The sequence below is a fragment of the Carcharhinus amblyrhynchos genome, chromosome 11, assembly GCF_965287045.1.
Source record: "Carcharhinus amblyrhynchos chromosome 11, sCarAmb.v2.hapA, whole genome shotgun sequence".
Classification (NCBI taxonomy): domain Eukaryota; kingdom Metazoa; phylum Chordata; class Chondrichthyes; order Carcharhiniformes; family Carcharhinidae; genus Carcharhinus; species Carcharhinus amblyrhynchos.
Window position 1 is genome coordinate 1,893,734 of NC_137334.1, and position 17,831 is coordinate 1,911,564.

Genomic DNA, 17,831 nt, shown 5'->3' on the forward strand with positions numbered 1-17,831 from the left:
TGGTCCATCTCCAGCACTTTCCTTCCCTTCCTTGACCTTTCTGTGTCCATTTCCAGTGACAGACTGACCACCAATCTTCATTACAAACCCACCGACTCCCACAGCTACCTCGACTATAGCCCGTGAGGACTCCATTTGCTGTTTCTCTGCCTCCATCACATCTATTCCACAGATGTCATCTTTGAAAGCAATGTCTCTGACATGTCTGCTTTTTTCTTAACTGAGGATTCCCCTACCCCCCCACCACCTATGGTTGAGAGAGGACTCAACTGGGTCTGTCCCATTACCTGTACCTGTACCCCCAACCCTTCCCTCTCTCCCAAAACCATGATAGGATGGCCCTTGTCCTCACTTTTCATCCTACCAGTTTCTGCATTCAAAGGAATGTCCTCCACTGTTTCTGCCAACTGTAGTATGAGGCCACCATGCCACAATGAAACAAATCTTCCCCTCAATCATCCCACTAGCATTTTGCAGGGACCACTCCCTCCATGACACACTCGTACACTCCTTCATCACTCCAACCCCGCATCCCCTTCTCTATCAATACCCCAGTTCGAACAGAGAAGTTGCTAGAAATAGGCAATTTCTTTCTGTAATTTCAATGAATTTATAGCAATGATGAACCTTGATGGATCATAATTGGAAATAAGCAGGAATATGGATCTAGGAATGCACCATATTTGACTGCTAGCCTTTGCTAGTTAGTTGTGCTCCTACCTGGCATAGAGGCTGTAACAAGCAGTTTGACTTCACATTGTTCTTTCTTCATTGTCTGTTTTAGATCTTTGAAGAAAAGTCCTTCGACATAACCTACAACCTCCCACAGAAAGGTAACAGTGGCCGAGATTGCATCCATGCCCCATTCACAAGGTGTGCGGACAAAGTACATGATCAGGCCAACCTGAAAGGCAACAGGAAATACTGACAGTGTCATTCAATATTGTTCTTCAGTAGTAGTCCGCAAAACATTAGAGTGTGTCCAACATATCTTCAAGACTCGTACCCAAACCTGTCCCATCCCTCCACACACAAAACTATTAGTGCTTTTACAGGCAATGAGTAAATGCAATTTAAACTTTGATTTGCAATTTTCTTGCAAAATCCATGTTTTTACAGTTAGTTCCATGGTGAAGATGCTTGCAGCTAGGGTAACAGTTATCCATTGTTTCCATGAAAAGAAAATAGCTGCAGTTCAAAATATGCAAAAAGGTCAGCAATAAAAATAGGTAGACATGTACTTCATTATTGGATATGGATGGGTAATGCTAGTTATGTGAGGCAAAGCATAAGTAATACTTACCAGGTAGTTAAAGAGAATATGAGAGGTCTGAGCAGGCATATCCCCAATATTTAACAGGAGTTTTCGCAACATGTAAATCAGTTCATCCTACAAAAGAAAAATTGTGGCTTAACAAAAAAGCTGGAAGTTTTTTAAATTTGCAATTGAAACAGCACAAACATTTTACAAAATTATATCACAAGACTTCATTTAAATGCGTGGTTTGTTAAAACTGTTACAAGTGTCTATTCATTATAATTAGAGAACTGTAAAGGTATCAAATTTTGTTAACGGGTGTAATTTTCCGCTCCAGGCAGGGGCACTAAATTCGGCATGAATGAAAAACATCAATTTCCCGCCAGCAGAAAAATCGTTTGGAATTTTGATCTCGTGACTTTTAAGTAGGTTGAAACACAACTAGAGTAATATAGTAAGAGAGTTCTGGTTATGTGAAGGTCCTCAAGAGGGTGAAGAAGAAATTTACCAAGATGGTCCTAGGGGTGAAGGATTTTAACTATAAAGTTAGTTTGGAGAAACTAGGGTTGTTATCATTTGATCAAAGGAGATGAAGGGGACATCTCATAAGTAAGATTATGACCAGTTTATACATGGTAGACAAAGATTAACTGTTCCCTTTAGCTGATGGTACAAGGAAAAGGGGACACAGATTTAAAGTTTTGGGCAAGGGAGCCAGTAGAATGTGAGGAACCATGGCTGGAATTCTCCGGTTATTCACGCTGGTGGGATTCACTGGTCCTGCCGGCAGTGCACCCCCACTTCTGGGTTTACTGCCGGTGTACAGTGACGTCAGTGGGAATTTCCATTGACAGCAGCAGAGAATCCTACTGCTAACAAACAACGCACCGCCTTCCGCCAGCAGGAAACACCGTGGCTGGGAGGCTGGAGAATCCAGCCCCACATTTATATGGAGTCAGTGGTAATAACCTGGATCTTACTGCTTATGAGGGTAGTGGAAGAGGAGATGATCAAAAGGAAACTGGATAGCCTCTTGAGGGAAATAAAGTTCCAGGCCTTGAAGAGTGGAGGAATAGGATTGACTGTAGCCAATAAAATATAAATGTTTGAAAGTGAGATTCATTGGTCAAAAGGGGAATTATAGTGGTAAAGTTAATGTTTTCACATGGACATGATATCAATTTATTAAATTATTCAGGTAAGTAATAACAAAGGTAAATACAGTACTCTAAATCCGTGCTGGCAACAAACAATCTCAGCCACCTGTTTATTGTTGGAAAATTATGGGCAGCTCCTCATTTTTCAGCCATTAATATTATTGGATGGAAAATTGTGAACTAACGTCCACCATTTTTTGATGTGCACCATGATGTTGCTTACTGCCAGTGTTGTTTCAAATTTTGCAACCTGTACATTGAGATTTGCAAACATATTTTAACTCCAACATTTTAAACATGTTACCATTAATTCATACATCTTTCAAACCTTAATGTTGCTTCAGCACTTGGCCTTTAATCAGGCCGCAGTGCTCTGAATAGCCCCTTCCAAGTGATCATCATTCAAACAAACAGACTAGCTTTCAAGAAATACAAGTGCTCATGTTGCCTGAGATCTAAGGGCTTTGTCCATTCTTCCAATTGAAAGTACGTGTATGGTTGTGGGGAACATTTCAAAGAATAAAAAAGTGACACAAAGTAAGTTCCCATTTTTGCTGCAATTTTTATTGAAGGTAATTCTGTTACCTGACGGTTGCTAATAGTGAGCTTCTCCAGAAAATGACGCAGAACGAGTGCAGGATCTTCGATCAGACAGTTCCACAACACCTGTTGTGCTACTGCACTCACTAAAACGGAAAAGGAACAATTTTAAACACATTGAAGTCATTTTAACCATTAATATACAAGAATGTACATTAATATGAAATAAACACTTTAACAGCCTGTATAATTAGGTTGGACCAATCTCTACTATTCATCCTGCTCGAGGATACTGCAGTGTCAATGGGAGGACATCTGACCTGCATACAGAAAGACGACATGAGAATCTCCAATGTCTCCAGCCCCAATAGCTCCATCTGCATTTTAAGAAGCAGAGGAGACTCTGTCTGTGTTGAAGGAATTTCGAGGTCAGTTATATACATGGTGAAGCGGTGGTTTTCTCTCAGATGCTAAGTATTGAGCTGAACCCAGCTAAATACAAAGACCCTAAAAGACAGTATGCTGGTTAAAGACCCTTTTTATTGACCAACATGCCAACCCCTTGCTGAAGTTTACATAGCAATAGCAAAACAGTTTCAAGAATTCATTTCTCCAAACTATCCTGTCATCCTAACTGGATACTCCCAAAGCATTAGTGCAATTTATTTACCTTGGCCAATTGCATCCTACCTTCTAGCAGAATTAGGAATTCATTGGTCTATCGGACCCAGGAGTTCCTATCCACTGTTACAAAGCAACCTCACTTAGTAGATCCGTAAGGTTCAAAAGTCACTTTCCCACCGCTAGCCAGATGGTTGAAATGGTGAAGAGTACCTGCCACACCATCTTCTCGCACTCCTCCATCCTCCATGAGGTGAACAATCGGCAGTACGGTAGCACAAATGCATGCAGGAAACACAGCCTGGGGAGGCTGCAATACATGATGTGTTGGAGTGTTCTCTGTGGCATCTTCTTCATCTGCACAGAAAACAGAGGGACCTATTTCACCCATTCAATGATTCAGATCCTTGTAAAGGGAAAAACACAATAATCCAGCTCCCTCCCAGACCTTTACGAATTAAATAATGATTCCCGCTTACCCTCAGCACTGACTGCTGATCGCACTGACCAAACGGAGCCTCGACGGAATGAGTAATTTCTATGGGACGTACTAGACGTGCAGGATGGACTGACAGAGAGCCGACGGGAAGCTAAGTTTGCAGCATCTTCAACTGACAAAAGTGAGAAAATCAGAAATTTACTGACCAGTAAACTAAATAAATACAAATTCTTTAGAGTAATTCTTGAAAATACTTTAAAGACACAAACAAAATAAGTTCCGGTTGCACTTCATTTATATTTACTGTCATTGTAACAAACTACGCACCTTGATGCAGACAGTTACATGGGTAAGATTGTTCCAGCAGTTTATTTTAACTTTAGTTTTCTCTGATTTTGCTTGTAACTAAGTTTTGTACTAAAACTACTGCCTACCATTATTGGGAACACCTTGTAAAGTGATAAAGAACGTTATGCATGCCACAGAAGTCAAAAGTCAACGTAATTCCAGTGGTGGCTGAGTGTGGAGTACGAATAAGCAGTGGTATTGTAACCAGTGAAAAAGCAATAAAATGTTATAATGCTGCTATGACACTGCGCTGTGGACACGACAGCAGAGAGCCATAAATCCCAGGTTTGGGCCCTCAACTCACAGAGAGGAACGGGAAATGAGATCATGTCAGTTGACATAGCTCAATATTCAATTGTACTGTTAGGGTCCAGGAAGCAAAACATTTGTCAAATTCTCTCACTGTGCTTAAGATAGACAGTAGTGGCCTGACATGGTTTTGTCCATTAATTTCAGTGATGCTAGCCTCAACACTTCCTGTACAAAGGAACTTGGTCAACTCGCGATAGCTAAGCAGGAATCAGAAAGAAAAGTAAAAGACTTGCACTTATATAGCACTTATTATAACCATAGAACATCCTAAAGTGCTTTGCCATCAAGTTCATTTGAAGCATAATAATGTAGGAAATGCTGCAGCCAATTTACACACAGCAAACTCCCACAAACTGATATGTGACAGGGGAAACTGATGTTAGACAGGGGAATTAAGGGTTACGGGGAGAGGGCGGGAATGTGGAACTGAGCCACGACAGATCAGCCATGATCTTATTGAATGGCGGGGCAGGCTCGAAGGGCTAGGTGGCCTACTCCTGCTCCTATTTCTTATGTTTTTATGTGATAATAGCCAGATAACCTGCTGACTGAGGGATAGGTGTTGTTTGGTACACCACAGAAAACTAGCCTGCTTGTCTTCGAAACAGTATCACAGGATCTTTTACGTCCACCTCAGAAGCACTCCCTCAGCATCGGGCTTGCATTTTGCACTCAAGTCTTGGAGTGCGACATAAACCTTTAACTTTCTGACTCCAAGACACCAGCGCTACCAATTTACTCACAGTTGACAGCTGAGTAATCATTTGATTGGCAGCAGTCATTTAAGCATTCAGTGCTCAAAATTTATTTCCAAATGGGAATTAATGTCAATAAATGATATTGTTCCTCCTGAGAAAGGGGTGAAAGTCTTGCCTTAAAGCAATTAACACTGCTCTTAAATTATTGTAAGGAAGTCATAGAAATTGTGGGTATAGTATCAGGGTCTGGCATATATAGGGCCAATGTGGGACTGAGTTACAGTACTGCCCACACAGTAATGTAAGAGAGTACATAATCCATCCCCAGGGTCAGTTGGATGTTGGACAGAGCCAGGTGCTGACCTAATCAAAGAACAAACAGAAAAAATTACAGCATAGGAACAGGCCCTTCAGCCCTCCAAGCCTGCACCGACCATGCTGCCCGACTGAACTAAAACCCCCTACCCTTCTGGAGACCATATCCCTCCATTCCCATCTCACTCATATACTTGTCAAGACGCCCCATAAAAGTCACTACTGTGTCCGCTTCCACTATCTCCACGGGCAACGAGTTCTAGGCACCAACCACTCTCTGTAAAAAAATCTGCCTCGTACATCTCTTTTAAACCTTGCCCCTCGCACCTTAAACCTGTGCCTCCTAGTAATTGACTCTTCCACCCTGGGAAAAAGCTTCTGACTATCCACTCTATCCGTGCCTCTCATTCTCTTGTAGACTTCTATCAGGTCTCCCCTCTGTCACTCCAGTGAGAACAAACCAAGTTTCTCCAACCTCTCCTCATAGCTAATGCCCTCCATACCAGGCAACATCCTGGTAAATCTTTTCTATCATGGATTGAGCTCCAGTATGTTCCCTTTACTTATTATATATTATAAACAGTTTAAAGAATCAATAAAGACTTACAGTTAACTGATGTATGGCTACAAACAGTTAGTCAAATCTACCAAGGTATAACCAAGACCCCATAACAGTGGCAGCAATAGGATGAAAAACCCAGAGCATCATTGAAATGCAGTGACAAACCAAAATGCTGAAGACTTGGGTGGGGGGGAGGGGGGGGGGGGGGGTGGTGAGTAATCAACATCTAAAGAGAAGCCTCAGAAGCAGAGGCAGAGAAGAAAGACTGCCAGGATTGTTGGGTGTTGGACAGAGTCACATGCTGATCTGAGAATGCAGATAGCTCCGAGCATACATCCTTCTCTGTACAGTTGTAAATAATTTTAAGGGTCAATAAAAACATCAGTGAGTGGGCTCTCTCCTGAATCTTTAGCTGAGCAGAGGGACACCATGATACCACATAAAATTCAGCCCCACATACTTGCCTTTGCCAATATCCATCAATACCTTTAACTGACAAAGATCTATCATTCTCAGCTCCAATATTTTTATGTCCCCAAGTTCCCCAACTATCACAATAGTTTCTACCAATCTACCCTTTTTGTTTCCAAGAATGATGGAATTTTAGAGCACAAAAGGAGACCATTCGGTCCATTGTGTCTGCACCAGCTCCTGAAAGAGCTTTCAGCTCGAATCATTCTCCAGCTCTTTCTCCATGGCCCTCTAAATTCATCACTTTCAAATATGTATCCAGCTTTCTTTTGAAACCCGCTATGGAATCCGCCTCCTACACTTTCCAGCAGTACATTCCAAATCCCAACTTGCTGAGTAAAAAAGCTTCTCCTTGTCTCACTCCTAGCTCCCTTGCTAACTATCTTGAAATTGTGACCCTTAGTCACTGACATACCATCTAGTGGAAGCAGAATATCCTACTTTTTTCTTCCTTTATTCTCATCAAAACCATAGGTCTCTAGATCTCTAGATTTAAATACCTAGGATTTATTTCTCGTAGCTATGTACCTAGGTTGCATCCTACTTATCTCTCCTTTGAAAATCATCCATTTTTCATCAACTGTTTTATCCACCAAAATGCATTTCCAATCAACCTGCTCTACTTTAACTTTTAGACCCATAAAATTTGCCCTTTTCCAGTCCGGCATCTTAGTCCGTGACTGATTTTGATCCTTTTACAACCTAATATTGGATCTAATTATATTATGATTGCTATTTCCCAACTGCTCCCACACTCTGACATTATTCATCTATCCTGCCTCATTTCCTAGGGCCAGATCCAGCACAGCTTCCTCCCTGGTAGGACTGGAAATGTATTGTTCCAGAAACTTCTAAACACACTGCAATAATTTCTCCAAGACACTGCAAGAGTTTCCCACACTCTACTCTTTTCCCAGTCTACCTCAGGATTATTGAAATCCCAACCTCAGAAACCTATTGTTCTGCAGGTTTCCATAATCTGCCTACTAATGCTCCCTTCTACTTTTTCCACAGTATTTGGAGATCTCTTATAAATATCAAACAAGGTTGCTACTCCCTTCCAGTTTCTTATCTCCAACCATATAGATTCTAATTCTGGAACTACATCTCATTCAAGGGTTATGATACTATCTTTGATGATGACTGCTACACCTCATCCCTTTCACCCCCATCCTGTTTCTCCTAAAAACCTTATAACTCGGGATGTGTTCAGTCCCATTCTGGCTTGAGTCATGTTTCTGTCAATGTTACTACGTCAAACCCCCCTAAAGCAATTTCTGCTTCAGATTCTCCAATTTTGTTCACTATACTCGGTGCATTTACTTACATATAATTTAGCCCTGCTCTCTTATCTCTTTCTTGTCCTTTGGGAGGTGACCATTTCCTTGTTCACAGCCAACATTCAAGCCTTCCTTCACTTCCTTTTCCTGGTTCCTCATCTGATCTCTTTTGCCTTCACTGGTACTTGTAAATCTAGGTCCATTTGGCAACTCAACCACCTGCCTTACTTCAAAAGATAATTCTTAGTTGTCTTAATTTCAGGGAACACAAACCTAGCTTGTTTCCCCTCTCCTCATAGTTTAACCCTTGGAGCCCAGGCGTCATTCTAGTAAATCTACATTGCACTCCCTCCAAGGCCAATTTTTCCTTCTAGAGTGTGTAGTTTCAACGCTACACAGTGCTCTGGGCGTAGCCTAATCAGGCTGGAGGATCGTACTGTTTATCCATAAGGAAAAAATCTGATGTCTTTCGATTTTACAATCTCATCTACAATCTACGCTATCCTAAAGTATAAAATCCTATAAATAAGGTTCACGAAGGAAGGGGAAATCTTTTCCAGACCACTACATAATCCATCAGCTGAGGGGGATAAAATTAGGCTCAGTATTTGAGGCAAGGCCTAACAAATATCTTCGACAGTGTAGAACTTTAAAACGTAGTTCTAAAAACATTGCTGAGGAACCGTTCAATGCTTCTTTTTACTAATAAATACCTTCCTCCTCGAGTTCAGGGGGTGGAGTGTTGGTCGGTTCATAACAGGCCTCTTGTGTGACGGGAATGGCTGTGATTAAGCTGGCCTCTCGACCAAGCCGCTTCTTCTCCTCTTCCTGCTGTAAGTTCTTTAAAATGTGCTCAGCTCGTTGGTGTGACCGGGAAACGGCACGGGCTGAGAAAGATTTCTGCAACAGATAGTTTGTTAAGATAACTAAAGTGAAATCGAATTTCATATAATTCAATTTCGGAGCACACCAGTTACGTTAAGTGTTACAAAACCACCTAATCAAAGACTTTGTTGTCATTTTATTTCAAAAACAAGGTAAAATCAGGATTGGATAAGCTGCCACATTCCCTTATTTTAAAACTCTGACACGCTTTGGGCAGATTTTTCGCTGCAAACTTCTGAATCCTGTAATTAGGTTCAAATAGGAGTCACAAGTGAGAAACAGTTACTTATGATTTTCCCTGGAGTGATCAGAGGCAGGTTCACCACCGATTGAGATCCACCAGATCTTGTCATGTTGCAGCTTCTCTTTATAATGAGTTTATATTGCTCTCACACAGAGGGGCTTATGTGAATATACAGATGCTGTATAAAGTCAGCTGTTATTTCTGGACCACCAGAATAACCCAGGGGCTGGCAATTTTACATGCCTTCATCTTGTAGCCTGTTATGTCTTGCAGACCTAGTCAGAGGGAGCCTGGAATTCTAGCTCGGTCCAGTACTGTCTTCTGGCATCTTTGGTGGATCTCCTGAGATCTCTTTAGATCATATCTGGCTTTCTTGGCAAGATGCCTGACTTGAAGGCCTCAGATCTAGACTAAAGCAAGCAATGGATATCCCTGTTCATCCATGGTTTCCAATTGGGAAATACATAGTTGGCACACAGTCTTCTACACATTTACTAAGGAAGTCAGTTACTGTATTGGCATACTGGGTGACACTACATTCTGCACTCTCTCATTTCCTTCTCTATGAACGGTATGTTTTGTCTGTATAGCATGCAAGAAACAATACTTTTCACTGTATACTAATACATGCGACAATAATAAATCAAATCAAAGGCCAGCTATTTGGTGACAAAGGATACCTGGCCTATGGCTCCTATCTGTCACCGATCATACATGGACACAAGCCTAAGGCCATGACGTCACCAGGAATGGTGTGGAGCAAACTCCTGGTATCCTGAAACAATGGTTCCACAGCCCAGATTGCTTCGGGACAGGGGTGAGGGGTGGAGGCTGGGAAGGATGGTGTGAGGGGACCCTCTAGCTCTCACCTGAGCAGGTGTACAGTTTTGTGATGATCCGTTGTATCCTCAACAACATCTCTATCATGAAGGTTCAGCCATGACCACCAGATATTAAGAGGTAATGACAAGATGGAAGATAAAGCAGAGAGGAGGCAATGTGACCAGTTTCCCGAAGACTTCATCTCGTTTGCATGACCATATTACAATTTTGCACCTTTCAATCCATCTGCTATGTATGATTACAATGTCCTCTTGGCCAACATCCCAAATAAAAGCCACCAGCAAAAAAAAGTTTCCATAACAACTTTATCTAACAGTACATTCATTGATACATGTAAAAGTGCATAATTCCATACACCCGCCTTTGTCTCACACTCTAAATACCTTTGGATAATAAAAATCCATCAGCGCTAGATTGGAATTAACAATTGCTGTTTGCAGAAGAGAGTTCCAAACATCTAGAGCACTTGAAATTCTCTCCATCTACCCTAGTTGTTCAGCATAATATCTTAGAAACTTCTATCAAATCATCCCTGAACTTTCTAAATTCCAGGAAAGACAATCTTAACGTGTTTAATCTCTCTGGGTAATTTAACCCCAGGAGTCGATAGTCACAGGTGAGGTGCCTGAAGATTGGAGAATGGCAAATATTGTGTCTTCGTTTAAAAAGGGCTGCAGGGAAAAGACTGGGAACTACAGGCCAGTGAGCCTCACATCTGTGGTGGGTAAACTGTTGGAAAGTATTTTGAAAGACAGGGTTTACAGACATTTAGAGACACAAGGACTGATTAGGGACAGTCAGCATGGCTTTGTGAGTGGAAAATCATGTCTCACAAATTTAATTGCGTTTTTTGAAGGTAGATGAGGGCAGTTCAGTTGATGTTGTCTACATGGACTTTAGCAAGGCCTTTGACAAAGTACCGCATAGTAGGTTGTTGCATAAGGTTAAATCTCACGGGATTCACCGTGAGTTATCTAAATGGATGCAAAATTGGCTTGATGACAGAAGCCAGAGGGTGGTTGTAGAGGGTTGTTTATCAAACTAGAGGCCTGTGACCAGCAGTGTGCCTCAGGAATCACTGCTGGGTCCACTGTTATTTATCATTTATATTGATGATTTGGATGAGAATATAGGAGGCATGGTTAGTAAGTTTGCAGATGACATCAACATTGGTGACATAGTAGACAGTGAAGAAAGTTATCTCCAATTGCAACGGGATCTTGACCAACTGGGCCAGTGGGCTGATGAATGGCAGATGGAGTTTAATTTAGACAAATGAGAGGCGATGCATTTTGGTAGATTGAACCAGGGTAGGACTTACTCAGTTAACGGTTGGGCATTGGGGAAGGTTACAGAACAAAGAGATCTAGGGGTACAGGTTCATAGCTCCTTGAAAGTGGAGTCACAGGTGGACAGAGTGGTGAAGAAGGCGTTCGGCATGCTTGGTTTCATTGGTCAGAACATTGAATACAGGAGTTGGGACGTCTTGTTACAGTTGTACAAGACATTGGTAAGGCCACACTTGGAATACTGTGTACAGTTCTGGTCACCCTATTATAGAAAGGATATTATTAAACTAGAAAGAGTGCAGAAAAGATTTGTTAGGGTGCTACTGGAACTTGATCTGGATCACTCTCCAGACGTGTAAAAAGGTTGGAAATCTAGTCTCTGTGCTATCTGATTCTAAAGAAGGGATTTATTTCTGTGGGGGTTGATTTATATCTGTTGGGGTTACTGCTAAATTGGAACAATAGGGATAGCTAGCTGTTAAGAATTATACTTTGTCATGTTTAAATATTTTAATTGGTAAAAGTTATACTAATTTTTTTGGTTATTTTCTAACTGTGTTCTTAAATAAAGTTTGTTGTGATAATGCTTCCTCATGGGTCAGTTGAATCATATCCGGAGAGTAACATCTTCCACTCACCCAAAGGCCAAAATCATATGTAAAATTTAGGGTCTCGGCCAACTTCACAAAATACCTTGGAGATTCTGGTCTAATCCTTAACAATGATATAGGCAGACTCTCATCGTGCACCTTGCTATTTCTCACCCGCCTGACATTTCAGGTGGAATACTGTCGCATGCTAATTCCCCTTGACCCAATTGCAACCATGCCTGAAGTGTGATGCAGTTCAGGAAACAGAGGAATCATCTCATCCACTCTGCCAGGGTAAGCCCACTCTCAGCTCCCTCCACCATCAAACTCTCACCATGGCATCACATCCTCAAATGGCTACTCTCTTTACAGATCTCACACGTCCACTTGCTGGGGACACATATCAACTCTTTCTTTCACGGACACTTCCGCTTCACCATCTGTCATGTTGCTCACACTCTGTCCTCTGGCAATTCTAGGGAGGACTCACCACACAGAGGTCACGCATATCACCCAACCTCTGCTCCATCCCCTCCAATCATATATAATCATACATGGGATTTAATGGGATTGAGGGTTATAGATAGGCCTGGTAGGCATGGATATGATCGGTGCAACTTGTGGGCCGAAGGGCCTGTTTGTGCTGTAGTGTTCTGTGTTCTATATGCCTTTCTTACATCTTCATAGATGTATGAAGGCTGGTGCATAACAAATGAGAGTGAGCCCAGATGGGGGGAGGGAAGGCTGAGTCACTGACATTTAAATGAATTTGAGGAGGTTTTGCTGTGGAGGATAAGAATTGCTTCTCTGCGGAAGAGGAGATTGATCTCTCCGAACAACCGAGTACTGATCACAGCCCCAGCACTTCACAAAATCCTGACAATCACCATCAGCGAACTGCACTCTGATATAAGTTAAGTTTGTCCAGTAAAGCTTGTTCTTCTTCACTGCAGGCACCAGCAGTCTGTGACAGCTGAGCAACTGCTAAACCTTCAAAGCACATCCAAGGATGAAGAGACTTATGAAGAAATGTCACAGTGCTCAGCACACCTCCACCAGCGCAGAGACACACATATCGGTGGGGAGTTGCTCTAGCTTATATTCAGGGTCACAATATAGTGATCACCTCACTGACACGTCCCTGCAGCAATCACAGGCGGGTGAGGTTCAGGTCTCAAGGACTCAGAGGGCTACTGAAGACCCGCCATCTGTTCAGCCCAGTCAGATGTTGAGCCTCTGAAAGTGGCTGCCTTTCACTCGTGGAGACGCAATAGCAGGGAGCGGAACATCAGGCAGAAACTCAACAGTCTCTCAGCAGACTAGACTGAGCAATGGAGGAGTCCATCCACATTGTGTCTGATGTCATGGTGGAATGTTAGGAGCAGGCGAGGCTTGTGGAACAGAATTCTCCGTTGGTCTTGGGTGGGACCTTATGAACCTCGCCCAGTGAGGTTACAGGTAGGGGGGACTTCTGAGTGGCTGCATAGCCTTGGAGTATCCTGAATGGAAGCTCCCGGGATGTCTGGCTGATGCTCATCCAGCCTGAGCTCTGTAAGAATTGTGCACCTGGAGGGAGTTTCGAGTGCCTTATCCCCATGTCACGTACATCATGGCCGTCTGTCAACATCATCACAGGCATCAGGACATACTGTCAGCAGGCTGGCTCCACCTCTGGTACAGACGTCAGGGTGCACCAAGGCAGAACAGTGGGGTTAAAAAAGTTAAGAACTGTTGATGTCACTTCTGGTTCAAGGGTGTGCTATCATTGTAAATTAATTGCACTTATTGAAACTCATTAGATGGGAGTGTGGCCAAGAATTGCAGGGCCGAATGCAAATCCGGCAAGACCTATTGTATTAAGGTTTCCATGCTACCAATGAGAGTGCGTGTTACCAATATTCCCATATTGGCCTCAAGGCAGTCACATGTCAAAGCCATGTCTGGAATTTTATGATCTCACTGGGCGAGTGTTTGGAATATAGAATGATTTGATGCTGCGTACCTCATTTTTAGCAACACAAACGAATGTAATCTATACAGATGTCAATTGTCCTTAACTGTGAGGGAGCCGGGGGCGGGCGGGGAGGAAAGTTGTGGATTGCAGCCTTTCAAGTAACACAGAAAGTCAGGTATTCTTAAAGGAGGGACTAGTGCTTCTTTCAGGCATGTCTTGGTACAAGAGTGAAAGATTCAGGTCATTTTGCTTGATTGCACACTACTTATACAATTCTGTGGTTCTTTCTCCAACTCACTTATTTCTCAAGCAGTAAATTGTTCACAGACACAGCACTTTTAATTGAACGTTCTCTCCTTAATGCACATACATCTTAGTGAACTTAATGTTTTACCTTTCTTCTATGCTATAATCAATATTTCAATCACTGCGTATAATAACAGTTTTCAAATTTAAGAACTATTTACCACCATTTCTGCACAAAAATACTTGACTCTCAAATATTTTAATTCTATTGTCTAATTCTAATCATTATTGCATCCTCACAATATGGAATATATACCAAAATAAAAGCATTTTAAGTTGGAAAATTGTAGTCAGAGCATGCCAGAAATTCTGAAATGGACTTTCATCGAGCAAGACTCCACACTAGGAGAGCAAACTCAGAGTTATACTTTGGCTTGTACATCATACAAGATACTTAGCATCAAACAGTTAAAAACCAATCCAAGTTTCTCAAATATATATAATAATTTTTGTATTGCTTCATACAACTGGCTGGCTTTATTGCTTCGTAACATTGACTGGATAGTAATAATGTATAAAGCTGGGGGTTTCTCGAAAAAAATATAGTTCACCAGAGTTTGTCTTAGCTAATACTTACAGACTGATCTTCACTGATTGGGTCCTGTACACGCCCAGTGCTCTGCGGAAGCCAAGGGGGATCAAACATTGGTACAGATGGCATGCCCAAAATTGGAGAAGGTAAAGTGAAGTTTATACTTGGAGGTGGAATCTTTAAATAAAGCAAAACAATCAAAAGTAAAAGTTAGAGAGTCAAAACTTTAATTTGTACATTTATCAAAGAAAAAGCAACTCTCTATAGAGATAAACATCTCACACATCTGTAAGCAGTCGGTATGCCCACATCTGGAGTACATATCCACAGCTTATAGAGAGAGTGCAAAGACATTTTACTAGGAAAACAGGAAGTGTGAGGAAGAAAACCTTTTGAGGGGTGTTTTAGAATTCTTGGATTACAATCTTTAGAGAATACAAGTCTGATTTTTGATATTTTTGAAGTTTATAAATTGAAAGATCTCTTAGTGCCTGAATAATTCTTTACTCACAATTATGGGGGCAATTCTCCCAACAATTCTGAATTGGCAAGAAAACTGTTTCAGATCACGACTGTTTTCTCAGTGCAGTTTCAGACCCGAATCTCGCCACTCTGTGCACTGCAGAAGTCACAATCGTGAATATTATTAGATGCTCAGGGGGCAGGGCCTATTCACACCAAACAGCCAGAACTCGGCAGGATGCACACATCTCTGGGACATTGCTGAAAAAAACTCCCAGCATCCAGATCACTGCCCCCCCCTCCCCCCATACAGGCATCGCTGGCCCCCCCTCCCCCCGTACAGACGTCGCTGGCCCCCCCCTCCCCCCATACAGGCGTCGCTGCCACCCCCCCCCATACAGGCGTCGCTGGCCCCCCCTCCCCCCGTACAGGCGTCGCTGGCCCCCCCCTCCCCCCGTACAGACGTCGCTGGCCCCCCCCTCCCCCCGTACAGGCGTCGCTGGCCCCCCCTCCCCCCGTACAGGCGTCGCTGGCCCCCCCCTCCCCCTATACAGGCGTCGCTGCCCTCACCTCCCCCCACACAGACGTCGCTGGCCCCCCCTCCCCCCATACAGGCATCGCTGCCCCCCCCCCCCCCCCCGATACAGATGTCGCTGCCCCCCCCCCTCCCCCATACAGACGTCGCTGGCCCCCCCTCCCCTATACAGACATTGCTGGCCCCCCCTACCCCATGCTGTGGGGATGCTGGCATTGGCTCCACTCACCTGACGAAGGGGTAACCCCCAAAAGCTTGTGGGTTTACTATCAAAGAAACTTGTTGGGCATCTTGAGAGGAATTGCTTGATAGAGCAGACGCAGCACGGTTTCATTAAAGGGAAGTCGTGTCTGACAAATTTACTGGAGTTCTATGAGGATGTGTCTAGGGCGGTGGATAGAGGAGAGCCGGTGGATGTGGTCTTTCTTGATTTTCAGAAGGCGTTTGACAAGGTACCTCACAAGAGGTTATTGCAGAAGGTCAGGGGACATGGAGTTGGGGGTAGGGTGTTAGCGTGGATAGAGGATTGGTTGTCAAATAGGAGGCAGAGAGTGGGGGTCAACGGGTGCTATTCGGATTGGTGGATGGTGACTAGTGGAGTGCCCCAGGGGTCGGTGCTGGGGCCTCAGCTATTTACCATTTATATAGATGATCTGGAGGAGGGAACCGAGTGTAGGGTGTCGAAATTTGCTGATGACACCAAGATTGGAGGAAAGGCAAATTGTGTGGAGGGTGGGGAGAGTCTACAGAAGGATCTAGATAGGCTGGGCGAATGGGCCAGGGAATGGCAAATGGAATTTAATGTTGGCAAGTGCGAGGTGGTCCACTTTGGTAGGAATAATGGTAGGAAGGATTATTACTTACGTGGCGAAAAACTGCAGCAGGCGACAGTGCAGAGGGACCTTGGGGTCCTTATGCATGAGTCGCAAAAACCCAGCCTGCAGGTGCAGCAGGTGGTCAGGAAGGTGAATGGGATGCTGGCCTTCATAGCGAGGGGGATTGAATATAAAAGTAGGGAGGTCTTGCTGCGGCTGTATAGGGCATTGGTGAGGCCGCAGCTGGAGTACTGTGTGCAGTTTTGGGTGCCGTACTTACGCAAGGATATTTTGGCCTTGGAGGGAGTGCAGAGGAGGTTTACTAGGCTGATACCGGAGTTGAGGGGGTTGAGCTACGAGGAGAGGCTGAATAAACTAGGCTTGTACTCGTTAGAGTTTAGAAGAATGAGGGGAGATCTCACTGAGACGTATAAGATGATGAATGGGATGGATAGGATAGAGGTGAAGAGACTCTTCCCGCTCAGAAAGGACAGTAGGACTAGGGGGCATAGCCTCAAGATAAAGGGGGGGCGGTTTAGAACGGAGTTGAGGAGGAACTTCTTCACTCAAAGGGTGGTGAATCTCTGGAATTCTCTGCCCGTTGAAGTGGTGGAGGCTGCCTCGCTAAATATTTTTAAGACGCGGGTTGATGGGTTTTTGATAAGCGAGGGGATTAAGGGTTATGGGGAGAGGGCGGGAATGTGGAACTGAGCCACGACAGATCAGCCGTGATCTTATTGAATGGCGGGGCAGGCTCGAAGGGCTAGATGGCCTACTCCTGCTCCTATTTCTTATGTTCTTATGTTTAACCTGGTGTTGTGAGACACCCTCCCCTATACAGACATTGCTAGTCCCATTCCCTCATACAGATATCGTTGGCTCCCCTCTCCCCCACCAGGCATCGCTGGCCCCCTCCCCCAATACAGACATCACTGGCCCCAACTTCCCCCACACAGACATGGCTGCCTGCTCACCCCATGCCCCCAAGAATCTGAGTAATGCAAGTACCTCATCCCTCCGTCCTCTGAACATACTGACCTCACTGCTGTCCTGCAGAGAATTTGCATTGTGCTGACATACACAACCCCAGCTTGCCAGCACTTCCTCTCTTGAATGGGAGTCTTGGGCATTGCACATCCCCCCCCACTGCGGCTTATTGATTAGGAGCCCCAAGCATTGCAACCCGCCCCCCCCCAACACTGTTCAGACACAGCAACCTATTGAATGGCAGCCATTCAGCACACTGAGGAACGCATCATACTCAACTGAAGGCAGCCTTCAAAATTTTTCACAAGAATTTGTTGCCAATGGACCCTTGACCGGTCACACTCACTGCCCCTGCACTCCCCTAAATAAGCCAGAGCTGTATATAGGC

At 43.7% G+C, this 17,831-nt stretch overlaps 1 protein-coding gene across 6 annotated transcripts in view; it reads right to left on the reverse strand.

Annotated features, from left to right (window-relative positions):
- Positions 1-17,831, reverse strand: part of unc80 (unc-80 homolog (C. elegans)) — a 262,012-nt gene that overhangs the window by 105,467 nt on the left and 138,714 nt on the right. For all 6 annotated transcript variants that reach the window (XM_080198381.1, XM_080198378.1, XM_080198379.1 and 3 more), the window contains 7 exons: positions 14,690-14,821; positions 8,715-8,901; positions 4,056-4,187; positions 3,790-3,933; positions 3,001-3,101; positions 1,304-1,390; positions 721-904 (listed from right to left, as the gene is read on the reverse strand). In XM_080198381.1, coding sequence (XP_080054507.1) covers positions 721-904; positions 1,304-1,390; positions 3,001-3,101; positions 3,790-3,933; positions 4,056-4,187; positions 8,715-8,901; positions 14,690-14,821 — 967 coding nt within the window. The remainder of the gene's footprint in view (positions 1-720; positions 905-1,303; positions 1,391-3,000; positions 3,102-3,789; positions 3,934-4,055; positions 4,188-8,714; positions 8,902-14,689; positions 14,822-17,831) is intronic.